Source organism: Phycomyces blakesleeanus (genome assembly GCF_001638985.1).
Source record: "Phycomyces blakesleeanus NRRL 1555(-) unplaced genomic scaffold PHYBLscaffold_23, whole genome shotgun sequence".
Taxonomy (NCBI): Eukaryota; Fungi; Mucoromycota; class Mucoromycetes; order Mucorales; family Phycomycetaceae; genus Phycomyces; species Phycomyces blakesleeanus.
In genome coordinates this window covers 203,539-230,784 of record NW_017265156.1, presented here as the reverse complement: position 1 = coordinate 230,784, position 27,246 = coordinate 203,539, and the positions used below count along the sequence as shown (strand labels likewise).

Below are 27,246 nucleotides of genomic sequence, written 5' to 3'. Positions count from 1 at the left end.
GCAGACAGAAATGGCGTCAATTTTACAATGTGAGATGTTTTCCGGAATAAAGAAAACTTGATTCTACAAAGAGCCCAGCCCACCATTTTTTGTCCGAACGAAAATAAAAAGATGATTTTCATAAAATAAATAACAAAGTATTTGTCTTGATCCCATGTAAAGGTGTAATAGGGAGTCATTTTTACTATGAGATTTCGTTTTATTAATATAAATTGTATACACTACACTATGGTAAAGAAGAAAAAAAGACTATATTAGTAGGATATTCTTGCAAAATACACCCTTAAACACGCATTTCTTCTCCTTGGTGGTATCTTAATTGAAATGATAGATTTAAACTTACTGTATAAGGAATAATAACAATAACAATAACACTGTTTAAAAGATGTGATAAATCAAGGTTTTGTTTGTACGTTTTGGCAGTAAATCTCACGGTTAAAGTATGCTTGGTGTGAGTAAAGAAAATTATGAATAAGCGACACATCAGCTATCAGAAACAATGTGTGTTTAATGGTTCGAGTGTTTTCCGTATGATAATATGAGACAATGTAAGATCAAGAAAAGAATAATAGCGCAAAATTGATATTTCTGATTGACTTGGTGTATTAATTGTGATCCTGAGTGAAACGTATTATGCAGATGCTTACTACACAAAAAAAAATAGCACAAGATAACGGAGAAATTGAAACACTCATCTATAGAGTAACAGATGACTTTCTGCAATTCAACAAAAGCATTTCTTTAAAAGAAAGAAAGAAAAGTCAACTCTTCTTTTTCACCATAAATACTGGTTTACAAATTGTACCTTTCATCTTCTTTACAGTATAGAAAAAGAAAAGAAAAAGAAAGAAGCTGCTAGAGTACATTAAATCAACGTACGAGACTCTAATGTGGTCACCTTGGTCACTGAATAAATGATCCGATCCGTAAATCTGCCATCAGAATTCGAAAAGCTTCTCTTAATGACTTGCTAGTGCAAATGGTGTTATGAGGACTGTTTCCTGTACAGGATAAGATCCGGATTGGGATGGGATGTTTAGATTTGTGTCCGTGTTACAAATGGAATGACAAGACACCTGAATAATTATTTATCCATTTGAATACCAAGTAGTAAATATGTAACCGTGTTTCTGATTGTGTTTTGGTTTGTAAGCATTCGATGTGAATATTCCACATGTACAGGTCCTTTATCCTTGACCCTGATGATATTTACAAATCAACCTTGTTTTGCTTATTATTTTGGTACTAAAAGTTAAAATAGAAAAACGAGCATACTCGTAGCATGTAGCTCTATTCATGCTGTGCCTAATCAGCTTTATCAATTAAAGCAGACATTAGGGGGGAAGTAATACGGAAGCCAAACATGAATATCAGCCTTTTTGAGGTGGGAAGATAAAAGGAGAAAAAGCTGGAGTATAGAATCAATTTTTTTTAGAAAATAGACATTCTTCCTTTAATCGAATAAAACATATAATAAGAAGAAGAACCAGATTATTAGCCTGATGATCGAGGTATTGCTCGTGAATTTTGCCGGAAGATGCATATTAATAATATTGCTACTAGTAGTGGTAGTAGTGGTAGTGGTAGTGGTAGTAATGAGGGTAAAGTTATTTTAAGAAATGATTATTTCTTACTTTAAAAAAGAAGTTTACCATTTTGCTTGGTCAGTGCACATTTTCTTCAGATGATAATTCCAGAAACGATAATGATCATATAAAACCTTGTGAAAATGTAGGATGTGTACTCCCAGTGTAACGCCTACAAAAATAAACGAGGTATAAGGAAACGAGCTGACGGCTTAATATTAGACATATATATTCTTGGCTTTTACTCCAATTGCTATTTGGTTTTGGGCATTATATTGGAGAATATGTGGTATTGAATAATAATATGCCCAGCTGCGGTCAATATGTGTATTGTATACTTCCTTTTGAAACTCCCAATAAAACAAGAGATGCAAGCCTATAAATCAGTACATGATGTGTTTTCGATACTATACGGTACAAGACACGGGATTCTTTAATTGAAGTCTGTTCTGGCATTACTGCTAGATTTTTCACACAAATACCACGTTGCAATATTGGTGATAAATGTGAGAATGAAAGCACTGCAAAATAAAACGTGTGGGATGACGAAGTTTGTCAATTTTCGGACTTTGTATTCATGATGAGAGTCAAATTCAATCTATGTGGCAACAGAAAATACCCAATTTCTTCACTATGCCTGTTGGTTATCGCATATACATAAAAAAAACGCACACAGCCACAATATGACAAAAAGAATACGGGAGGAATGGTAAATATACTATTGAATTAAATAACACTTCAAAGAAAGGAAATTCTCAATAAATTACTTTTCAAAAGAAAAGTATGGAGCCAGCCAATGATCTGCTCATTAGCAAAAAATAGCATTGACAAACATGTCATATAACTATGTTACACACGTAATTATCATTTTTGGACCTGCCATGTCGCCATTTCATTTCACGCTTGTACAGCATGTGAAAGTGATAAAACAATCAGCCTTAAATAGGACCTTTGCTTCTTTTGTTAAGATCTTTAACTTTCCTGTTTTTTTTGTGTGCTCTTCTTTACAACAGTTTTTTTTATTTCTTTCATACTTTCGAAAAAAAATGGAGTTTGACTCATATCAAGGTGTCAAGGCTGCCTTCAAAGTCATTACCACCATTTTCTTCCGAGAAATCAAGGTTAGCGGTGTTCACCAAGTACCCAAAGACGATCCCTGCATCTTCATTGTCGCACCTCATGCCAATCAGTAAGCCAAACGATTTAAAGCAAGCAACGAAACAAAAGTTATTAAACCAAGTACTCAATAGATTCCTCGATCCTGGCATGGTGATCATTTCGAACCCTCGCCAATTCGCACCTCTTATGGCCAAGTCGTCATTCAAACGTAAGATCATTGGTGCTGGTGCACGCGCACTTCATGCAAGTAAGTAAAGCAAAAAAAAAATAATTCTTCTCTTCCTCTTAAAGATAAAATAAAAACAAAAATAATAAGAATATAACGAATGTAAATTGTGTTTGCGAGAACTATAAGAGCCAGCTTATCCTAACCCATAACTTTAATCTCTTAGTTCCCGTCATTCGTCCTCAAGATTTAGCCGTAAAGGGTGACGGTACATTGACTGCCAACGGAACCCAACGGATCACTGGTACCAATACCAGCTTTACACAGCAAGTCCACTTCCGTGATCTCTTGTCGATCAGCAAGACCATCAAGCTAGAGGTTTCAGAGGTTGTTTCGGACACTGAATTGAAACTCAAGGCTCCTTTGAATGAGGAAGCCATCGAGATCCTTAAGAAGGGTGCTCAATTCAAGGTGATTCCTCACATCGATCAAGGTGTTTTATTTGAAAAGGTTCATGATCGCCTGGAGGAGGGAAAATGTATTGTAATTTTTCCCGAAGGTGGTAGTCATGACCGCTCCGAAATGCTTCCCATCAAAGGTAAGACAAAGAAAAGAAAAAAGCAGTAAATGATGCAATTTTTTTTAAATAAAAAAACTGATATATATATATATATATAATATTTGTGTGGTATTTAATTATTATTATTTTTTAGCTGGTTTTGCCATTATGGCCTTGGGTGCCATGGCAGAGAAGGAGGGACTGGATGTTAAGATTGTTCCAGTTGGTGAGTATTTTTTATTTATTTATTTGGTTACTTCGTTATCTAGTTGATTACTTACAAATATATATATTGTCATCATCTAGGCTTAAATTATTTCCACCCTCATCGCTTCAGATCGCGTGCTGTTGTTTCTTACGGAGCTCCAATCACTATTGATCCTGAATTAGTACAAAAATACAAGCAAGGAGGACTTGCCAAGCGAGAGGCAATTGCTACTCTTATTGGAGCTGGCTATGACGGTCTTAAAAGTGTAACCGTCAACGCCCCAAGCTACGATACTCTTTTGGTGAGCAAAATGATGAATATACAAAAAGAAACAACAGTAACAGTAACAAAACAAGGTTAAACAACAGCGGTCTAACTGTATATATGTGTGTGTGTGTGCTCAATAGATCATTGCAGCAGCTCGTCGTCTTTACAAGCCTGTAGCTCACCACAAGCTACGAATTGATCAAGTGGTTGAGCTTAATCGTCGCTTCTTGTTGGGATATAAGCATTTTGAAAACGATCCCCGTCTAGTTGAAATTGCTGACAAGGTCAAGGCTTACAACAACACACTTAAATACTTTGGCTTGCGCGATCACCAAGTAGAACGTACTTCTACACCAACCATTTCGGCCGCTGGTCTATTGACAAAACGTATTCTTATGTTACTTTTGTTGTCTGTGGTTGGTTTCCCAGCGTAAGTTTGGATAATGGTGAAAATGATCTTACACCCAAAGAAAGAGAGAGAGAGAAAAGGAGGTTTATTGATTAATATTCGCACATGTATATATTAGTCTTTTGGTCAATTCTCCAATCGTATTAGTTTCATCAATCATTAGCGCAAAGAAACAAAAGGAGGCTCTTGCTGGCTCAAGTGTGAAGATTGCTGCACGCGATGTATTGGCAACCTGGAAGGTGTTGGTGGTGCTTGTGGTTGCTCCAACCCTTTACGGTTTCTACTCTTTACTTTTGTTTGCATACCTTTACTACAAGACGAACCAGACTCTGGCTTCAAGTATCGGATTTTCTATTGCTTTCTGGCTTATCCAGCCCTTCTTACAGTATGCTGGTGTACGCCTGTTGGAAAGCGGTTTGGATATGTATAAGTAAGTTAACTTTGAAGAATCTTCTAAAAATAGGATTGCGCACAAAAGGCTAGAATTTCAAGTTAAAATTCCAACAAAAACTCATTTGTTCTCTTTTCATGTATTATTATTGTCTATAGATCTTTGTCACCATTGATCATGAGTATCAATAACCCGGATGCTGCTGCTCACCTTAGAACGATGCGTGACCAATTGTCAGATCACATCACCAATTTTGTGAATGAGAACGGACCTTCCGTCTTTGAAGACTTTGACAGCCACAGATTTGACAGTTTGGCTCCAAAGGAGAAGGATGCTTCATGGCGTAAACGTGTCTTGTTTGATATGAGAAATATCAAGTCTGGTGTCATCAAGACCTGGTTTGACGACCGTTCGCTATTTAACTTTAGTGGACATTCGGATGAGTCAGAAGAAGAGACTGCTTAAACCTTGTAAAAATAGCATATTTCATTTGTGTTGAATTATCATCACTCACACTCACACTCATACTTACACTCACTTATACACATTTTTTTATATAAATACAAATATACAATATAAACAAACACACACATTGACCAAATGAACAAATTAGAAAACCAATTTAAGACTACACGAGATTTGGAGCTTTGATAAATATTTGATATGATATAGATCTCACAAGCTTCTTTTTTAATGTTCCCTCAAATCTTCAAGGACTCAAATGATCATCAACAATACTACATTATTTTATACCATGCTATATTGAAAGAGATAATAGCCTAAGAACGTGCTAGTATTTAGGAAAGTAGACTAGTGTCTTCAGCACTAAATATTCTAGACTTCTCTTTTGTGATATGTATAGATAAATGTATATATATATATATATTTACGACAGTAGGATAAAATTCAGGGTTGTTGAAATTTACTATAGATATATGAGTAGCATGTCTCAATCTATTACATTAAATACACCCCTCTTTACTCCGGCGTTAAACTTATTATTATTAACATTAGAATCATATTACTTGTACACCATACACGCATAAGCTTAGTTTAGCAAAACAAAAAGAAAGCACACACACCCTATTACAATAAAAATAACAAGAATATTCTATATTGGATTATTGGATATTATATTTCGAGGCTCTTTATATCACTGCCTCTGAACTATAGATATTATCATAAAGATGCTAATATATGTATATATAATTTTTTAGCTTATGAAAAAAGAATAAGAAACTAATTACGGCTCCTTTATATTGCATGCCAATGGTGTAAATACGGTTACTCTATTCATATAATATCCTATAATCGATCAACAATTCTCTTTTTATTTTTTACACCCAAGACTTTTGCACACCTATTTTTTTTTGTTTTGTATTAAAACCAACCAAATGAATACTTAAGCCTGATGGGAGCAGTATCGATACATACACTCGAGTTTAATAGGTCATGGGCCGGTTTCCCAATTTTCAAAATAATTTTTCAAGCATATTAGAGAACCCGTTGTCGAGTGAAAATTCTAAATTTTCACTCACTTTTGCTTTACGCGGCGATTGAAATTCCAATGAAAAGATGTAAAATGTTACTGAGGGAGGCCATTTCCTCACCAAGTTTTTATTAAGAATTGAGCTTGTTTCTTCACCTTCAAACATAAACATAATATAGTCAAGAGTCGTCTCTATATATCTACTTAAGAGAAAAAGTCTTGGAAAGTCAAGTTTATTAAGATGTATCTCTCTTATGTTTGTCACAGTACTTATGTTTTCATCAACTGTGGTTGAGTTTTTCTTTTTTTTTGACTGGGTTTCACTAATAATTTTTTTTTAGCAGTCTTTGAAAATATCACATCCCAACGGGTTCTCTATTATGGACGATATTTTCTTTTAAATAATGTTGATAATATAATGTGCTCAGAATAAAGCAAAACTTCGAGAAAGCATAGTTCAGTATATATATAAGAGAAAGAGTATGAAGCTATAGTAGTGAATTGTGTCATCACAATTGGTGATTACTTCTTTAAGTCTTATCTGGCATACTGCTCACCAAATTTTCCAGAATTTGAAATGTTATTTCAACCATGTCTTGTGGATCACTGCTTCAGGTTCTTCCAAGTTCGTTCATTTTTCTCTATTATTGTAAAGTTTCTTTGTAAGGTGAGCCCAAGTATGTTCAATAGAATTTAGATCCGGGCGCTGAGCAGGGTAAAAGGCAAAGCTATCTACAAGGCATCTCTCTTTCTTATACGATATTGCATGGTGGGCCATCCTCTTTGAATAAAAAATGCCTGACATTATTTCTGGACAGGTTTTCATATCAGGGAAGAAAGTACTGGATCAAGAAAATTTAGATTCTCACAGCTACTAATCTCTGATGCTGGACCCCAATTGACACGAAGAGCCCTCTACGAAATGAGCGCACCATGACAGATTAGGTTCTCTATGTAACCTTTGGTTCCCTTCCTAGACATGCCAAGGGCCTGGAACCACCTTTATCTCGGAAGAATCTTACACCATTTCTAAAATTACTCCTAGAAATTTCAAAGGCTTTAGAGATTTCTTCCTGGGTAGTCTCCTTTTCCTACTGATCTATAATCGGCCTCTCATGAATGCATCTCACTTTCGTTTTTTAGGGTTTACGGTGCCAGTGAGTGGTGGAGTCATTTTGAGTTTTTAGTTTATTTGTTTATGAGGCTCTGGTAGGTTTACAGAGAAAAGAATGTTTTGATAATGCTTCAAGAAAATGAAAAAAAATAACAAAAATTGTGATCGACTTTTGATTTATTACACTCGAGTGAACATGTCTCAAGGAAACTTTACACCCTTTTAGCTTGTCTTTCGCTAATTTTAGGGAGACGACATTTTTATTATTGTAACACAAATCGTGATCTTTTTGCCAGCATTTAATAACTCTATCTGGTCCCTAAGGATTTATTTGTATTATAATTGAGGTATTCGGGGTTGTTTATGGGTTAGTATCTCAATAATGGGAAAAGTAGATACTGTGAGAGTGTTATTTATTAAAGAGACAAAATAATATTGTTTATATCTGCTACTATTCGAATCCCTGTAATTCGAATCCCTGTTGTGTAATGGTTGGTTTGCACTGTATGAGTGTGTAGTGTACGTGTGCCTGGTGTGTAACAGTTCCGGAGATTGTTAACTTGCCAGGTTCATTAGCAAGAAGGAACCAGTGTTTGGTTGTGGGGTCTGTTCTTCACTCAATTGTGGTGTGTATACCACAATAATAATTAATATCAGCCAGATTACAAAATATTCATAAAGAGTTTCTTTTGTGCTTTGCAAAAAAGGGTGCGTGTAGATTAATTACCAGCTGGTGCTTTCAGCCTCTGGTAATATATATGCGTAAGAGGGCCAATAAATAGCAAAATATCAAGCAAGATCGCGGCACTCTTTAATGACAACAACTCCTTATGATCTTCTGCACAGCTGGCTATTGATATAGTATATTTGTAACTAATTGTTTTTTCTTTATTGTCAAGTCTCAATTCAGGGCTATTAATTGAATATACAGGATTTGTTTTTCGTATGCGACAGTATTCCATTATTAAGCTACCAAAATACCGAATGTAACTCTCACAGGAATGAGAGTTAGTTTCCTGGGGAGATATAGATAAACACAAAGTGTGGGGACAAAGTAGTGAAGCTAAGGCATACAATGAATATATTGTATGAATTTCAGGACACACCATTTTGCCCTGAAGGATTAGAGAAAGACACCGGGCCCCGGACAGGTAGTCACGTCGATTAGTCCGGTTAGATAGAAACGTCATGCCCCACCGGGAAACGTCGTCTCCGTAAGATTGCTGGATTTGAGGGTAAGGTTTGAGGTTTTAAGACAGCTTTAATTCTCTGTCTACCTATTAAAGCTAATTGTGTACTTAAACAACGAATTCCTCAAAGCTAAAATAAATATCCAAATTTTCTAAACAAACAAATCAGATAAAGCAACTGATCTCGGGAAGTTTTCACCGTTTGTTGCTCACCTGTTGGTGACGTCGTATATACTACTACTTCTGGGATACTTACTATATTCTTTCGAATGTACTCTTTACAGAATATAGGTACCATTTATATTACCAATAAACCTATCTATCTGTATATATAATCTTAAGTGCCTACTTTAGTTTTTACAGAGACAAAAGCAATGCTAAGAACAATTATATTGATTTTAATTTTTTTTTGGAAGTGTCATCATTACTCTTGAGAACCTGTGTACTAAAGTCTCTTAATCATATTCTACTTGATAAATATCTATATTTATATAATGATATCTAATTCTGAATTATTACCACATTCATAACCTAAAAATCCCCCAATAAAAAAAATGATACTTAATTATATTTCTAAAAATATTGATTCGAAAAACAGCCTTTATGACAGTAAGAAGTTTGATATTCAATTATTTTTAAATAACATGATGATAAGAAAGGCTCTCTTGTAAACAAGCTTTCAAGCCAAAAGAATAATACTGATATAAATGCCCAGACCTGCTGCGTGTATATAAGATCCGTAATTTTAGGGTTTAGGTTGCGGAATTCTTCCCTGCGAGTATGTTATTTGTGATCGAGCAAGTATTGAGTTCAGAATTTAGGCGTTGGTTTTATGTATACTAGCATTTTTTGCATGTCTAGATATACACTGTCCCTCTCCAAGACGAGAAAACCACCTGGTATTAAAACCATATAATATTGCAACATACTACAAAATATAAAGAACACGCACCTTGTATTCACATAGATAGTATAGTCTATAAATAAACAAGCGCTGACAGGGAATCATATATACTCATCCATTCGTTCCAAAATTGAAAGGAGGAAGAGGAAGAAGAAGAGGAAGAAGTAGAGAAAGGAAAGGAAAAGTAGGTTTAATTATGTCGAGTAATTAAACCCAGTGCTATATTTGTGTAGATTAAGTTCCCAAGAATTAATAGTGAGTAAGGATACTTGTATTGATATTAAATTTATCTTGGTAGTATCATCAACGTAAAACTTATTGGTTCCGATACATAACTGGTTAGAAACCCTTTTTTTAGACGAGGGTGCGGCCTACAAAAGCACACTGTAGGTCTAAATCACCCCTCCCAGGGCGACGCATCCAAAACTAAAGCACATTATGAACATAAAATCAATGAAAGCACCCTTTATTTCATTTTATAGTGAGAAAATAAAGAGGATAGTAATATGTAGTGTCAAGCGGGCATATGAGATTCTAAAGGGATTATCTACAAGCATGTATATGTGTAAGCGTGTTTAAGTGTGTTTAAGTGTGTGTGTGTGTGTGTGTGTAAAAGAAAGGGGCGTGTTCAACTGGAGTTTCTTTTTTGGTCATTTTGGATTTTTTCAACTCAGAGTTAACTTGGTGTTTGCTCTTTTGCCTCTTCTTTAATCGTTTCTTTTCTTTCCTCTTCTTTTTACATTATTTTATTTATTTATTTATTTCTTGCAGACACTTGTGTGACAAGAAGACACTCCTTTTCTACCTTTAACTTGAAATACTCTACATCCAGCTCAGCCTACACCAAGACACAACAACCTCAACCCTACAGAACGAACCAACACCAGCTAGATACATTCGATATACAATATACATATACGCATACATATATACATACCTATATACATATACATATAAATATATTTTTATATATATATTTATATATAAATATATATATATATAAGTCCTACGACAGACAACTGTAGCAACGTCCTACTCAGACGCCATCATTCCAAAGGTAACATTTGAAGTATACAATAATGATAATGAATGACATGGATTCTCCGCATCAAATTCTCACAAACACTTCATTCACATCCAGCGCCATGAGCGGAGGCAATATCAAAGTAGTCGTGCGATGTCGTCCTCTTAACAGTAGAGGTAAACCGGAACACCCACCCGCACCCGCACACACACACACATATATATATATCAAGACACCAATCAAATAAAAATCAAAGAAACAAAAAAAAAAGAAATACTCATGTACTTTGTGTAGAAATCGCACGTGGTGCTGAGGGCTTGATTCGCATGGAGGGCGATCAGACGATCATCAGTCGACCGAGCGATCAACGTACCGGAAAAGACTCTGAGGATATAAAAGCCTTTACGTTTGACAAGTCTTACTGGTCAGCCGACAAATCCGATCCGACTTATGCCGACCAGCAAAAGGTCTACAATGATCTAGGAGAAGAGTTACTAGACCATGCATTTGGTGGCTACAATTGCTGTATTTTTGCATGTAAGTTTAGTGAGCCTGATAAGCTTGAGCAGCTTACATATCAATGGATAGACAGACATGCATATATATATATAATAAATAAATAAAAGACAGAACGTTATATTAAAACAAAACAAAACAAAAAATATGTACAAGAAAAGTCAGAAGGAGCAAAGAAAGAACAAGAATAGAATAGGATAGGATAAAGTGCTGGATTTTATTATGATCTTTTGTATGTATTTCGTTATTGAATTCGAGCTGCTTATTTTAGATGGTCAAACAGGATCAGGAAAATCATACTCCATGGTAATGAAATTTTCACGTAAATCTAATTCAGTCACACATACACACACACACATATATATATATATATACACGCTAATATATACATACTTTCTGACCTAGATGGGATATGGAGAAGACAAGGGTATCATTCCACGTACCTGCTTAGAGCTATTCAATCGTATCCAGAATAACAAAGATCCTGATGTCACTTACCGCGCAGAAGTGTCATATATTGAAATCTACAACGAAAAAGTTCGAGATCTTCTCAGTCCAAAGATGAAAGGAAACTTAAAGGTCAGAGAACATCCGAGCACAGGACCGTATGTCGAAGATCTCTCTCGCCTGGCTGTCACATCTTTTGAAAACATCAATGACCTTATGGACGAAGGTAACAAGGTAAGATGACACCAAAGTTTTTTCTTATATACATACATAAATATATATAAAAACATGTCTAACTTTTTTGTTTTGTTTTGATTTGTTTTTGTAAAGGCAAGAACGGTGGCTGCGACCAATATGAACGAAACCTCCTCTAGATCACACGCAATCTTTACTGTCTTTTTGACCCAAAAACGAATCGATGAAACTAGTGGTCAAGAAAACGAGAAAGTCGCAAGAATCAGGTAATAAATGAACTAGAATAACGATAATAACAATTTACTTCTTTAATATTTTTAAATGAATAAATAAATAATTTCGTTCTTATGAATTTTACCCCCAGTTTGGTAGATCTTGCCGGAAGTGAGCGCGCAAATAGTACGGGTGCAACCGGTGCTCGTCTCAAGGAAGGTGCAAACATCAATCGCTCTCTTACTACTCTCGGAAAAGTTATCTCAGGATTGGCAGAGCAATCTATTAACGATGCCAGAAAAGGGAAGAAGCTCAAAGAAGTGTTTATTCCATATCGTGATTCTGTAAGTATTGCTTTATAGCTACAATTCACTTTTCTTCTTTCTTTTTTGGTATAACAAAGTCTTAATTTTTTCAAATAAAAAAATAGGTCCTCACTTGGCTTCTCAAGGATTCACTTGGTGGTAATTCAAAAACAGCCATGATAGCAGCCATTGCCCCAGCAGATTATGATGAAACCTTAAGTACGCTTCGATACGCAGACCAAGCAAAGAAGATTCAGAACAAGGCTGTTGTTAACGAAGATCCAAATGCAAAGATGATCCGAGAACTTAAAGACGAATTGGAGAACTTGCGAACTCGTTTGAGGGTTTATGCTCCTGATGTAGTCGAACAGCTGTCTGCCGCCAGTGCCTTCAAACAGCCAAATGGAACTAGAAGCAACAGTAGTACAGCAAATAGCGTCATAACTACCACAAATGTTCCTGCAGCCTTGGTCGAATCGATGTCTCTGAGTACTCAAGAGTTTGAGATAGTTGACAGTCAAGGAGTAACGAAAAAAGTAACCCAAAAACAAATCCTTGATCAGCTCCAGAGTTCCGAGAGGCTGTTGGCCGATCTCAACGAAACCTGGGAGGAGAAGCTGAAAAAGACAGAAGAAATCCAGAAGGAGCGCGAGAACACGCTAGAAGAACTGGGTATTGCTGTCCATCGCAATACGGTGGGTGTGTATGCACCCAAGAAAGTTCCTCATCTCGTAAACCTCAATGAAGATCCTTTGATGTCTGAGTGTCTGATGTATCAGCTCAAGCCAGGCACAACACGTGTAGGGCGCAATGAGAGCAAGGCGCCAGGCGACATACGACTCACAGGTTCCAATATTCAAGACGATCACTGTACGTTTGTAAACACCAACGGGACTGTCACCGTTCACCCGAACCCGAAATCAGTTACCATGGTCAACGGACTCCGCATTGAAGAGCCAAAACGGCTAAAAAGCGGTTACCGCATCATTCTTGGTGGGTTTCACATCTTTCGGTTCAACCATCCCGAAGAAGTCCGGCGCGAGCGAGATCTGCAAAAGATTGTCCATGAACGGAATAGAGCTGGCGGTACGTCCTCGCCTTGCACACTACTCGATGATGAAGGCGAGCGACCATGCTCACCCACCGATAGTGCGAGCCTGATGGGATCTGAGCCGATGGATTGGAGCGATGCTCGTCTGGAAGCCATGAAAAACTACTACTCTCCCGACATGAGCTTTACGGGCGTTAATGATGATGAGTTGGAAAAGCTTTATGACGAGATCGCCCGTGCACGCAACATACGCAAAATTCGGTGCGAGAGTAGGACCGACTTACTCAACGACGATGACGACGCCTCGACTGGGAAAGACTCGGCAATTTGTTCAGTAGCAACAGCTTCAGTGGTCATCGACAACCGACGTGAGAGTGTGTACACCGAGTCACCGATCGATTACACCGAAATTGAGGAGAAGCAGAGAATGAAAGACGAGTTTGAAAAGGAGATGCGCTCACAAAAAAAACACTTTGAGGCCGAAATCAAACGAATGTCCTTACGCTACCCTTCAGGTATCATTCCAATCTACACAGACGCGCAGACAGCTTTATTAAAGGGCGTTCTTGAACGATGGAAGAAACTGCGGTACGTGACCATGGCCGAAAGTGTCTTGACACACGCCATGATGCTCAAGGAGGCCAATATCTACGCTCGCGAGATGAACAAACGTGTGACGTATCAGTTTGCAATCATCGAAGAAGGCCAGTTCTCGAGCCCGGTGTCAAGCTGGGAGCCAACCTCGGGCTTCAATGAATTCAACACAGATGAAGACAAATCGCTCACATCATCACAAAAGCCATGCATTGGCGTGCGGGTAATTGATCGTAAGCACCAGACCATGTACTTTTGGTCACTTGGCCGATTGAAGCAAAGATTGCACAAGATGCAAGAGCTGTACAAGTTTATTGATAAGCCCAACTATTGTAAGCACCTGAATGTGGAAGATATCTTTTACGAAAACCCATGTCCCAAGTACTGCTTTATCGGCAGTGCCTCTGTGTCTGTGCGAAATCTAGCTCTTCACCAACCCTATGAGAGCTGTGTGGAAGTCGTCTGTCGTTCGACAGGCAGAGTCAAAGGAAAGTTACGAGTCTTAATCTCCCCAATGGCAGAGTTAAGTGCATTGGAGCGGGATTTAGATAAAGAAGCGGGAGGAGAAAGAGAAAGAGAAGAAGAAAACCCGCTCAAAGCCAGTGAGAGCAAAATACAAATCAATCAGCGCATATTGTTTGAAATCCGGATGTTGGAGCTCAGTGGACTGAGTGAGAGCGAGTTCTCGCAGGTACATGTTCAATTCAGATTGTCATCATTGGGAGGTATTCCGGCCTACTCAAGTGCCGAAAAACTGTTTGCAACAGACCCTGCCAGTGGGTTTGAGAATGGTTCGATTGTGCTAGACTACAGTCAGAAGATATCGATGACGGTGACCGAAAGAGTTCTCGATCTATTTATGCACTCTATGGTGTCCTTTGAAATCTACGGCACAGCACAGCCTCGAGTGCTTTCTCAACACGAACGATGGGATGATGAGCGAGAAAAGCCATCGCTCGAATACCTCCAATCTGTAAAACAGCTTTCTGTTCAACCATCGCTCGTAGACCAGCTCTCTGTTCGGTCTAATCACTTTCCTACCTCAGACACTCTCACAGTTCCTAATCATCATCTTAACCCTCATCTTAATTCACATTCGCATTCGCATTCAAATTTGCATCCTTTCCCTGCGCCGAATAGACCAGAAGAAGAGCTGTTGGCATCTGAGCGACATGATATTGTTGCGTGGGTTCAGGTGTGTGAATTGACACCCAATGGTTCTTATATGCCAGTCCAGGTCGTCTCTCAAAACACACTTGACAAGGGTACCTTTGGACTTCGCCAAGGGCTCCAGCGTCGCATATCCATCACACTGTCCCATTCTTCCGGAAAACAGTTTGCATGGAATAGAATATCCAAGGCATCCATTGGGCGTGTGCGGTGCCTGGATGACAAGGGTCGAATTATATCCTCGCCAGCTCACGAAGATGTACAGATCAAACTGTCGGTTAGGCAAAAGGTGTCATACAAGTCAGATGGCACGAGCCAACTATGTAGTCAAGGTGCATGGGACAGTTCACAGCACGACTGTACGTTCCTAAATCGATTGACACCTACTAATAGTCGAATATTGCTGCAGTTGAAGTGGGAAGTAGAGGCCGAAAAGTGCTCCAAGCCAATCCAGTTTAGTATGGACATTGCTGTTCAGGTACAAGGTCGGGATGCAACTGGCGCCTCCCGGCTGCGAAAGTTGCTGGGATCCAGTAAGCACCTCACCAAATGCAGTGGGATGTTCCAAGTTCATCTTCGGCCACCAATGACTCGACGTGTTAGCCAGCTGTGGCGGTTGAATACGGGTGCTCGTCCTATCAAGGGTGATGAGTGTCTTGGGGCGTGGAGGCCGCGTGGAGTCTCGCTTGTCAATGATTACCGACAGATTTGTGAACGTATTAGGCGTAAGGAGGACAATGTTTTTACGTCTCAGGTATTGACTCTACGCGCGGCGCGGTCACAGACCAGTCATGGTTCGATGACCAAAAAAGAAAGCGAACCTGGTTTACGCCAGTCCCAGCAGAAGGACGGTTCTGATGTTCCTACTGATGCACAGGCCCAGCTATTGCACAAGGTTCTCGACCTGTGGACACATAAGATGGGTACCCATCAAGAAGTAAGTAACAAAAAAAAGAGGGGGAGGGGGGATTGGGATGTGTGTATTTCTTATGACTCAGCAGCAACTAATACTCTATATATATTTATATATATTTATATATATTTACTATTATTTTATTTTATTTTAAAATAAAAAATAAAATTGAATCGTACGTTTTGTGATTTATTAAAATAAATAAAATAAATATGTTATATTCCTATTATTATTATTATTATTATTATTATTATTATTATTTTACTACTACATTATCATTATCATTACAATTACAATTACAATTATCATTATCATTTTAGATCGTCCTTAGTCAAGATCCACCAGTTCCAGGTCTTCATGACATGGAAAGACAGGATTTGTGCAAGGTTTCATACAAATTACTTGCTGAAGTCAAGCTAGTGGTAGAGACGTAAGTTTTACATCTATTTTATTTAAAATACATTTATTTATTTATTTATCTACAAGTGACACGGTTGCCAAGAAAGGCTTTATGACCTATCAAGAAGACCCCCTGAATAACAAGTGGGTTAAACGCTGGTTTGTGATGCGAAGGTAAGCTTATATGGATCTTGTGCAAGTGACAGAATTTGAATACAAATACAAATACAAATACAAACACACACAATTTAGGCCGTACATCTACATCTATTCGAACCAATCCGAAACGGACGAGCAGGGTGTTATCAATATTTCCTCGGTTCGTGTCAGCAACAGTCGCGACATGGAAAATGTGGTACATCGCAGTCATATATATGCCCTCTACACAACAAACAATGCCTATATCTTACAAGCAACATCTAAGAATGATATGATCGACTGGATGGCTAAACTTGACCCCTCCTCTACAGTCCCCACTATAACCTCCATTAACAATACTATAGTATCTAAGCTCTTTTCTTAAGTTTCCATATTTATATATCTTATCCCCATTCTATTCCATTCCACACTACTCTGCTTTACTCCACACTATCCCACCAAATCATCTCTCTCTCTATTTTTATTTCTTCTTTATGCTCTCTAAGCTTAGGTCAAATCCTACACCCACACATACATACATATATATTATCTTATATTATATTTGCCTGTCCTGTATTCTATCTGTAAAAAAAAGAAAATCAACAAGATCCAATTGCTCTCTCTCTCTCTCTCTCTCTATTTTTTTTACTATTATGTACTGTGACTCTACACGCACACGCACAGAGAAAGACATACACAGAAACACCTAAAAAAAACGTCTATAATGCATGGTCCTTGTGCTTCTATCAAACGCGTCTTTTATAGACACCCAGACCAAAGCCACTGTGGCATGTGGGCCGTGTGAGAGATACACATGAGTGGGAAGATTTCCCCAGAAAAAAGTACCACCTGACTTTTTTTTTTTTTTTTTAACTTTGCGTCACCAAAGGCGTCTTTTTGGAAGTGCATAAAATAAGGCATGTTTTTTTGCAACCGTAAAAACTTCTTACATTGTCCTTTTTCTTTAATTTTTTTTACCTTGTCTTTTGGTTTTCTTCTTCTTCTTCTTCTTTATTATTTTTTTTAAAGAGAAATTTCCCCACTCTAAAATCTTCTTATCATGTCTCTTCAAAACCAAATCATCGTTGTTGGTGGAGGTCTTTCCGGTCTCGCAGCTGCACACACTGTCGTAGAGCAAGGTGGAAATGTCTTGTTGCTTGACAAGAACCCTTTCTTTGGGTATGGTTATTTTAATATAAATAGATAATAGATAAAATATAAAATATATATATATATTATATGCAATCCCCGGTCTTACCCACTGTTCGTGTCACTTACAATTGAATACACTATAATTTCCTATAAATATATATAGTGGAAACTCCACCAAGGCTACGTCAGGTATCAACGGTGCCTTGACACGTACCCAGATTTCCCATGAAATCAAGGACTCTGTTGAGCAGTTCTACCAGGATACTCTCAAGTCTGCTCGCGATCTTGCTCGCCCTGACCTTATCGAGGTTCTCACCGGCCGGTCCAGCTCAGCTGTCGAATGGCTCCAGGACAAGTTCGAATTGGACCTTTCGCTTGTATCGCGTCTTGGTGGTCACACATTTCCCCGCACTCATCGTGGCAAGGAACAGTTCCCTGGTATGACCATCACCTACGCCCTTATGGAAGGCTTTGAAGAACTTGCCGAGAAGTCCCCCGATCGTGCAAAGATCATCAAGCGCGCAAAGGTCGAGAAGCTCATCCGTGACGAGAAGAACTCTGTCATTGGTGTCGAGTACGTCCTTGTCGGCAAGGGCGCCGATGGTACTGTTTACAAGGAGTATGGACCAGTCATTCTTGCTACTGGTGGTTATGCTGCTGACTTTGGAGAGGATTCTCTTCTCCGTCAATATCGTCCTGAACTGTTTGATCTGTAAGTAAACTTTATTTAACGTTCATCTATACATCTATACATCTATACATACATTCATATACCCATTACATGAGGACATGTATGTAGATATATATATATATATATTTATATAATGTTCTTTGTGTGTTTGTGTACATGTGTACATGTGTGTCTGTGTCTGTACATCTACATGTGTTTGTGTTTGCGTGTACGTGTACGTGTATTAGATCCTGACCCTTCTTTTTTTCAATTGTCAGGTCTACCACTAACGGTGATCACTGCACTGGTGATGGTATCAAGATGGCTGCCTTGGCTGGTGGCAACACCATTGATCTCGAAAAGGTCCAGGTCCACCCCACTGGTCTCGTAGACCCCAAGGAACCTGATGCCAAGGTCAAGTTCTTGGCTGCCGAGGCTCTTCGTGGCTGTGGTGGTCTCTTGCTCAATGCTGATGGCGATCGTTTCTGCGACGAGCTTGGCCACCGTGACTACGTGACAGGCGAGATGTGGAAGAACAAGTTCCCTATCCGCCTTGTGCTCAACACCGCTGCGTCCAAGGAAATCGAATGGCATTGTCGCCACTACGCCGGCCGTGGTCTGATGGAGAAGTTTGAGAACGGTGCTGCCTTGGCCAAGAACATGGGCATCACCCCTGCCAAGCTTGAAGAGACCTTTGAGACTTACAATGCTATTGCTGCTGGCAAGAACAAGGATCCCTGGGGCAAGCGTTTCTTCCAAAACGTTCCTATCAAGATGTCCGATTACTTTTATGTTGCCCACATGCAGCCTGTACTTCATTACACCATGGTAGGTCTGAATGAAAATGAAGATGAGAAAATTTTTATTTATTTATTTATTTATTTTCTTTCTTTCTTTCTTAGGGTGGTGTTGAAATCACTCCTACTGCTGAGATCAAGAGTACTCAGGGTGGCTCTGTGCCTGGTCTCTTTGCTGCCGGTGAAATGTGCGGCGGTGTCCATGGTGCCAACCGTCTCGGTGGTTCATCTCTACTTGGTTGCGTTGTCTTTGGACGTGTTGCTGGCCAGACCGCATCCCGTTACCTCTTCTCCCAGCTGGTCAACTCTGGCCAGGTAGCCCAACAGCGTCTTGGTGCCATTGCCGGTCACCTCGGAGCTGGTGGACTTGGAATCAACCTCACAGTAAACCAGAGCCAGCCCAACCGCATCTTGCTCGATATTGCATGGCCCGGAGCCGCCGGTGTTGCTGGTGGTCAGCAGGGTTCTCAGATTGCAGCACCCTCAAGCACTTCTCAAGCACAACCACCGGCACCTGTTGCAGAAAAGGCTGCCGAGACCAAGGGTGAGCCCAAGAAGGTTGAAGGCTATACCCTTGAGGACGTTGCCAAGCATAGCACAGCCGAAGACTGCTGGGTAGTTGTAAACGGTCAGGTTTTGAACGTGACAGACTTTTTGGCCGATCACCCTGGAGGCAAGAAGGCCATAATGATCTATGCCGGACGTGATGCCACCGAGGAGTTCAACATGATGCACAAGGCCGATGTTGTGCAAAAGTACGCTCCTTATGCTATCATTGGTGATCTTAAGAAGTAAACCAAAAAAAAACAAAAACCAAAAAAGATATATAAAATCATATACATATCTATATGAAAAGACATGAAGGCCACCTTTTTTTCAGCAAAAAAAATGAGGGAGGCTTTGTATAAAATGAAAATTTTTATGTAACGTATACATTCCATTCTCTCTTGCTACTATTATTATTTTCTTTTTAAATAAAATAAAATAAAATAAGAAAACTATAATATCAATCAATAATAAATCAAACAAGGTACATTGAATTCACTCTATCAGGTAGAGTTATCTAAACATTTGTATATATTTCTTGCTTTTTTTTTGTAAAACAATACAGATATATAGTCTAACTCTATAGAAGATCTAGAGTTGAAACAGAGAGCTTTATCTATTGTACGTCAATCAAACTGTCTAACAAAAGGACCATTACAAATAAGATCAATCTGATATCAAGGGAGATAAGGGGAAAGGGAAGGAAAGGGGAGGGATCAGTCACTCACTCAAGCCAAAAATAAAAAACAAAAAAAAATTAAAACTTTAATAAAAACAAAAAAAAACTCAATACATGTGATTCTCCCAAGCAAAATTCGTATGGATATATAGCATATAAAGAGTCAAAGGCACTTTTAATTGGGATCTTCTACTGATTGATCCATTGATTTGTTAAAGATGTATACTCTTGCAGAAAACCCTGCTTTATTTTAATACTTTCAAATTTACTTTTTGAACAGTATGTATGTGTATGCGGTTTTATTTTTCACTTTCAAAAGCCAAGTTTATTTAGGAGTATTAATTAGTTTATTCGCCGACTAAATTGTGTTGCTATTTTGTTTGAAAGGTAGGATTTTTTTGATGTTAAAAACCTACAAGGTTGTGCACATGTATGCATACACACACATGTATATATATATATATATATATATGTGTGTGTGTGTGTGATGTAAGTGAATTTGAATAATAGCATTACCAATATGCCTAGAGAGCTGCTCATATTTCATATATTTCAACAAGCTCTCTTTGTTTTGTTTCAAATTCTAATTTTGTTTTATTTGTTTTCAAATCGACAAAAGTTATTAAAAGCAGTAAAAATTAATTGAAAAGTAAAAAAAAAAAGGGAAGCTTCACGTCATTCATTCATGCTTTTGTTATTATTATTTTTATGTTTTTTCTTTGTGTTTGTGTGTCTCTATACATTCTTTTTTTTTTCTGGGGTAAGGCACCAAAAGAAAACATTTAAAGCAATAAAAAGAGAAGAAAAGGAAAAGAATAGATTTTAAGGTTAGAACACAATCAATAGATATATCTGTATATAAGAAGAATGTATACAGAGTTCAAAAGAGAGAGAAAGGTAACCTATCAGATAAATAGAAATTGATGTATCATTTGATATTGTGCACCTTGGAATTTATTCAAAATAAGCGCAGTGGAAATTTTGTATGCTTTATATTTTATATTTTTTTATAGTTTCTTGGTTTATTCCAAACAGTATTAATAACAGTAGAAATTATACTTTAATTAGCTATCAAAACTTGAACTTACAGGTATATCTTAAGTTCTTGCTTTTTTTATGAAAACAAAACAAAAGGTAGAGAGAAAATGGCTGTACAGGATGTGTAGGAAATGATTCATGTAGGTTATTATTTTATCCTGATCTTATCTAGTTGCTGGCTTGAATCAATTCTGTCCATGTCCTTTTCTTTGTTTTTCTTTGCTTTTTTTGTTATAATTCTTATTATTGTTAGTGAATTTAATTAATAGCTCTACTTTATCTAAAGCATTAATTACATGTGTAAATTAATGCTAAATTACTAGCATTCTTTTGTAAGAAAAGAAAAAGATGTAGAATAATAGAATTCTTTTTGATAAATTGAATGTAATTTTATAAAGTTAAGTCTGGATTTTAAATGTTAGTCTGTATTTACATTTAATTAGTACGCCGAGTAAATCCAAATTTATAAAAGGTGTTTTTTTGTTTTTTTTATTAGTTTTGCATGCTTTTATTAGATATTTAAGTTTTCTGCCTAGTTTCTCTCTAAATGTTTGCTCATTAACCGTGAGACTATATTACAACTTTAACATTCTAATAGTAGAAATTATACTAACCACTGTAGTAAATGGCAGATATTATAACTCCGCGACAGTAGGAATTATAATGTTTGCCAATAGAATCTTGGCTTTTAGTAAATTAAAAGTATTTACAGCGAATACTATTTATGGGAGTTAAAATTACTTTTTATCTAATCCAATAAAATCGTTTAAAGTAGCAAAATTATACCATTTTTAGGTACATATTTCTCTTTTTATAACAAATTTGGATAGTACAATTCGTTGGATTTCAGATCATTTTTGCATATAATCCAATCAAATATTTTAAATATGGCAAATCCATACCTTTTTTTTTTTAGATATCTATTCTTATAATTGGTTCAACAAATACACGGTTTTATATTGGAATTTTATAGTTTTTATTGATCAAAATAATACAAGTTGAATATAAAGAAGTATGGAAAGAAGAAGTACTATTTTTTATGATATTTAGTAACAGTTTAAGCTATAAAGTTACTGAATAATATACATATATCTATTTCTATGTAATACTTTTTACATTTTTTATCTAAAAAAAAAGGCTATTCTCTAAGTACTATGATATTGATGAAGGTATGTATATTGCTTAATTGATTATTTTTATCAAAGAGTATAAACCTGCTTTGTGTTAACATTGTCATGTCTGATTCCTACTTTTGAAAAACAAGAAGACAGATTCCTTGCAATTCTCTAAATCTACCGAGATTTCTAATGAGCATGCGAGCAATCTTGACAACCAAATTGTACTTGATGCATATATTTTTCTGTCAATTCTTCTCAGATTGCTTTCTTTTGTCAACTTTGCTGATTCGTATTTTATTAATACTAGCCTTCATAGTTATTAAGTGTGTTCCGTTTAGAGACTTTTAATAATTTTAGACCTTGTGAAAAAAAATAGAAACAAGTCCTTTTGGATGTACCAATCTAAATTGTTTGGAGAACATGGACAGGTCAGAAGTTATGCATCGTTTGTGGAATCGGGACCTTGCTGCTGTCCTGAACTTCCGACATATACTTAACAATCTGAGATATAATGGGACTATACCTGTAAGGTTCACCCGCGTCATTCGGATTGGACGTATCAGAAGACAAGCAGAAGAAGATCTCCAGGAGGGTCGTCGTTTGAGACAAAGACTGACTAGAATTCAAAGAAGATGAAAAAATTCCGTCCTGGTTACCGCTTAGGACCCACCCAAGCTACCGCTGGTAAGCCATTAGATTTGAATAACTTGGTGTTTAGTTTTGTAATGGGTTGAAAAAGCTAAGAAAAAGATGTTTTGCTTTAACTGCAAAAAACATGGTGGGGTAAAAAAATAAGTAGAATATAAAAGAGAGCGAGAGAGAAATTGGTGCTTAATTAAAACTCAAGTACAAGACACTTTAAACCCCGGAAAACTTGCAACAATTCACTAAAATCGCCTATTTTTTTTCTATAGGGTAACAGCCTGTAATTATTATAATATCTATCTACTATGCATATACACACACGCAAAAAGTGGTTTCATATCCTGTATATATAACCTATTCATATTGATTGATCATACCATTCCAAATGGTCACAAATATATATAAAATACATGCTTTTTCAACATATACATCTATTTTACATGCCCCTTCCTATATACCCAGTCCTTTGTGTACAGAAACTACTTATTTATAACTATTATGATAATAATAATAACAAGTTTTTTTTTTGTTTTTGTATTTTTTATATATTAGCTGATAAGCTTGACATTCAACTCTACAAACCAAGAAAACCAAAACTAAACCTCCCCATTTATTTGCTTATTTGATTGATATTTATTGGTTAACATAGTTAAAAAAGGAAAAAAAAATAAAATAAATTAAACAGTTAATATTTATTTATTTAAGCTGTTAATGTATATGAAAGTTAACGGAAGCTAAAGAAGTCAATTTAATTTAATTATGGTCTTCTCCAGCACACGGGCCAAATTATTTAAGAATGGAAAAAAGTGAATAATTGCAAATTTAGCTATTAAATTACTTTATGTAGTAGGTTTTATGATATAATTTTCACTTTGTTCTAAAAACGTAATTTGGCTCTGAACATTCGCTGGCCTCAAAAGGGCTTGCTAAATAAAATCCAAATGTCCCAAAGAAGATTTGCCGTTATTTTAGAGATACTTTCAACATCAGATGCAGTCTACTAAAGACCTTATTTCAATTCTTTCAATTCTTTCAATAATATAACCGCCTTTACGCATTATCTTATATCTGTAGAATTTATAAAATGTAACTTTTACAGGACAGTTTAGTAGTAATCTTTGCTTTTTACATTTTGGAAAAAATGACTGCTTTCTGGATTTATACTTCTATATTTGGATTGAAAAGCCAATCTACTTGGGATAATTTGGCTCGTATGCTGGAGAAGACCATATAACTCCGTGACCGTAGTTATAATGTCTGCCATTTACTACAGTGTTAGCTCTCTTTCTGTATTCATATTTTCTCTCTTTTTCTCCCTTTCTCCCTTTCTCTCTAACTATTTACCTACCTCTTGCCTGCCTGCCTGCCTGCTTATTTATTTTTCGCCCTCTATATTATTACTATACACACTATACACATTACACAATATATATATATAATATAGAGATACAATATTTACTTACTTACCCCGCACATCCTATCCAAAAAAAGAACTAAAATAAAATAAAATATAATAAAATATTATTATAACTGAACAAGCCACCTAATACTACTACTATTACTACTATTATTACTACTACTGGCCATGACTTTTCCTTTGGAGATTCTTCAGACCATCGTTGGATTTCTACAGGATGATCAGGACGAACTTGCAAGACTGTGTCGTGTTTCGAGAGCGTTTTATTGTCTAGCCGCACCATATCTCTACTCATCGCCAATGTTTTCTACAATACACGGTTTTATCTCCTTTGCACGGCACCTTACCAAAGACAATGCACGCCATGTACAATATATTGAATTGCAATCGGCTAACAATCGCTGGAAGAAATCAATAGGGCCTGCCCTCCAGCGAGTTGCTGCATTGCACCCTCCGGTGGAGGTATTAGATCTCGAGCGATGCAAGTTTACAGCAAGTGATATGATTGGCGTGGTGCGGAACTTACCGCAGGTTCGCCACGTCAATATGCACTTTGCGTATTATGTGGACGACGACATGATGCGGTTAATTGGACAGAGCTGGCCGAATCTGACTACACTAAAGATATCCTCGACGCCGATTACGAACGATGGGCTGGTTGCTCTTGGACAATGCAAGAGTCTGGAGACGCTGTTTATTGACCGGTGTTTGATGATCAATGAGACCGGATTACTCGGATTGGCTGACAAGGCAAAGAGTCTAAAGAGAGTCGTGGCCAGAGCATGTACTGATCTAGTTCTACAGCCTCACGACGAGGAATTGATGAAGAAGAAGATCGGATTAGTTTTGACAGACAAAGATTATGCTGAGAGTGGAATCGATGACATGTTTGACAATATCATCTTGTAAAAAAAAAAAAAAAAAACTTTCTTTAATACATATATATTTAATGTATCACCAACCTGGATGAAATATTAACCGTAGATTACTTCATTTATTTTCAAGCTTTATATGAGCGTGACTTTTTTCTTACATGTATAAATATATAATATAAATATTCTTTTTTTTACTTTACTTTATTTTTATTTATTTTTTTAAAAAAAAAAGCCATTGCTATTTGTGTACAAAGATCCTATTAATATAAAGATATATTTTTTCATACCGTCTATATATATATATATATATAAAACCTATTTTATTTATTTATTTATTTATCTATCTATCTATTAATTAATTAATTGCTATAGTAATAGATTTAAAATATATATATATAAATAAATATATAAATAAATATCTGATTAAAGTTTTGTGTTGTACAGATATAAGTATGTCGTACATTATTGTGCCTGTATTTTTATTTTATTTTATTTTATTTTATATTATCTATAAATATACATGAAAATATAAATATATAATATTTATTTTTGTAATATTTTTTTTGTTGTTTTCTTTTTTTTTTTTTTTTTGGTTTTTTTTTATTGCTTGCCTGGCTGGCTGATTTCATTTCTTCTTGTTCTTCCTCTTTTCCTCCTTCTTCCTTTTTTTCTATATACTTTTTTTTGCCTTGTACATTAAATACAAACACACATATTTCTGTAATAGATTTTGTGTAAAGTCCAATTCAATTCCATTCAATTCGATACAACAACAACAACAACAACAAGGAATAATATGTCCCTCTGTATTGATAATCAGCCTTCTCCCTCAACGAAACCTTCTCAAAAGTCTGTCCAGTTTGACATGCAGTTGGATATCGTCTACACTTATTCGGCTACTGATTATGATCGCGGAGGAATCTTGCCCTTTCCCGTACTCTACAAACTCAACCCATCCGTACTCTCTCCTACCCAACACCGTCCAGTCCAGAAACCAAAGCTATCACTAGCCATTCCAGCAGCAGAAGATATCTACTGTGATTCTGAGGAAGACAGTGCCAGCTCTACCGGCTCACTCTCCTCAGTCGGCAGTGTAGACAGTTTTACTAGCTCTCCAAGAAGACAATTACGACCAAAGCTAAAGGTCGACACATCAATCTGTGCCGGGCCGCTCTTCTTTACAGATCTCTCTACAAACCATGTTCGACACAAGGTTCTTGCTGAAGAACAAGACTCCAACACAAATCAGAATATCTATCTCAGCGATTATCTTGTCCCAATGTCTGCACATGTTTAAAAGCAAAAGGAAATCTTGCCATATTAATTACTATATTACACAACACACACACACACAAAAACAAGATATCCCTTGTTTCCTTTTCTTCATATTATTATTATTATTATTATTATTCCCCTCTTTTATCACCTTGTACATTGTTCCAACCAACCCAAAAGAAGAAGAAGAAGAAGAAGAAGAAGAAAAGGGCAAATTATACAGCCAATATTTTCATTCATTCATTCTTTCTTTCTTTCTTCTCCTATTCTTTTTACACCATGTAAAGAAGTATTTTTTTATTATTATTTATTATTTTTATTACCACTGCCATTACCACTGCCATTACCACTACCACTACCACTACCATTACCATTACAATTACAATTACAATTATCACATTATTATTATTATTATTGAAAAATAAAATATAAACTAAATCATTATCCATTTATTCTATTCATCTAATCATATCTAACCAATAAAGTCATTTGTTCTAAATCATTCTTTCTTTTTGAAAATTATATAAAAAGTATTTATATTTTAAAGTCATTTTAAACTGATCACTTTCCTAAAAATAAATATAGCCTTACCCCTAATGAAATTCACATATAAACTTGTATATAATATTATACAGTACATAAGGTCTTTTCTTCTTCTTCTTCTTTT

The 27,246-nt window shown here is 36.5% G+C and overlaps 6 protein-coding genes across 6 annotated transcripts; all 6 read left to right on the top strand.

Annotated features, from left to right (window-relative positions):
- Positions 1-2,578: 2,578 nt before the first annotated feature.
- On the top strand, positions 2,579-5,303 carry PHYBLDRAFT_135995 (hypothetical protein). Its single transcript, XM_018429759.1, has 8 exons — positions 2,579-2,775; positions 2,837-2,952; positions 3,098-3,469; positions 3,585-3,656; positions 3,737-3,939; positions 4,046-4,335; positions 4,433-4,744; positions 4,864-5,303. Exons 1-8 carry the CDS (start codon positions 2,633-2,635, stop codon positions 5,168-5,170), a joined length of 1,815 nt encoding a protein of 604 aa, XP_018286918.1. The 5' UTR covers positions 2,579-2,632; the 3' UTR covers positions 5,171-5,303.
- A 5,416-nt stretch (positions 5,304-10,719) lies between these two features.
- On the top strand, positions 10,720-16,692 carry PHYBLDRAFT_95993 (hypothetical protein; the record flags this gene model as incomplete). Its single annotated transcript, XM_018443940.1, has 12 exons — positions 10,720-10,963; positions 11,214-11,248; positions 11,348-11,623; positions 11,720-11,850; positions 11,949-12,141; positions 12,228-12,475; positions 12,593-14,770; positions 14,888-15,671; positions 15,762-15,854; positions 16,151-16,260; positions 16,317-16,403; positions 16,482-16,692. Coding segments are annotated over 12 exons (4,590 nt in total), but the record flags the coding sequence as incomplete, so codon positions are not given.
- Positions 16,693-17,320: 628 nt separating this feature from the next.
- On the top strand, positions 17,321-20,051 carry PHYBLDRAFT_135989 (hypothetical protein). The gene is made up of 4 exons (XM_018429758.1): positions 17,321-17,546; positions 17,683-18,231; positions 18,468-19,017; positions 19,092-20,051. Exons 1-4 carry the CDS (start codon positions 17,428-17,430, stop codon positions 19,779-19,781), a joined length of 1,908 nt encoding a protein of 635 aa, XP_018286916.1. The 5' UTR covers positions 17,321-17,427; the 3' UTR covers positions 19,782-20,051.
- Positions 20,052-21,874: 1,823 nt separating this feature from the next.
- Positions 21,875-23,003, top strand: PHYBLDRAFT_172725 (hypothetical protein; the record flags this gene model as incomplete). The annotated part of the gene is made up of 3 exons (XM_018436863.1): positions 21,875-21,900; positions 22,387-22,418; positions 22,744-23,003. The coding sequence occupies 3 exons, from the start codon at positions 21,875-21,877 to the stop codon at positions 23,001-23,003; spliced, it is 318 nt and encodes a 105-aa protein (XP_018286915.1).
- Positions 23,004-24,597: 1,594 nt separating this feature from the next.
- On the top strand, positions 24,598-25,338 carry PHYBLDRAFT_149879 (hypothetical protein; the record flags this gene model as incomplete). The annotated part of the gene is made up of 1 exon (XM_018432362.1): positions 24,598-25,338. One exon carries the CDS (start codon positions 24,598-24,600, stop codon positions 25,336-25,338), a length of 741 nt encoding a protein of 246 aa, XP_018286914.1.
- Positions 25,339-26,015: 677 nt separating this feature from the next.
- On the top strand, positions 26,016-27,080 carry PHYBLDRAFT_182985 (hypothetical protein). The gene has a single exon (XM_018438701.1). It carries the CDS (start codon positions 26,101-26,103, stop codon positions 26,599-26,601), a length of 501 nt encoding a protein of 166 aa, XP_018286913.1. The 5' UTR covers positions 26,016-26,100; the 3' UTR covers positions 26,602-27,080.
- The last annotated feature ends 166 nt before the right edge of the window (positions 27,081-27,246 follow it).

Excerpts from the sequence above, each read along its gene's own strand:
- PHYBLDRAFT_135995 (XM_018429759.1), top strand. The coding sequence starts at position 2,633 with ATGGAGTTTGACTCATATCAAGGTGTCAAGGCTGCCTTCAAAGTCATT. Across the intron at positions 2,953-3,097 it reads TGCACGCGCACTTCATGCAA|TTCCCGTCATTCGTCCTCAA; the intron begins GTAAGTAAAGCA and ends TTAATCTCTTAG. Across the intron at positions 4,336-4,432 it reads TCTGTGGTTGGTTTCCCAGC|TCTTTTGGTCAATTCTCCAA; the intron begins GTAAGTTTGGAT and ends TGTATATATTAG.
- PHYBLDRAFT_135989 (XM_018429758.1), top strand. The coding sequence starts at position 17,428 with ATGTCTCTTCAAAACCAAATCATCGTTGTTGGTGGAGGTCTTTCCGGT. Across the intron at positions 18,232-18,467 it reads CGTCCTGAACTGTTTGATCT|GTCTACCACTAACGGTGATC; the intron begins GTAAGTAAACTT and ends TTCAATTGTCAG. Across the intron at positions 19,018-19,091 it reads CTGTACTTCATTACACCATG|GGTGGTGTTGAAATCACTCC; the intron begins GTAGGTCTGAAT and ends TTTCTTTCTTAG.
- PHYBLDRAFT_182985 (XM_018438701.1), top strand. The coding sequence starts at position 26,101 with ATGTCCCTCTGTATTGATAATCAGCCTTCTCCCTCAACGAAACCTTCT.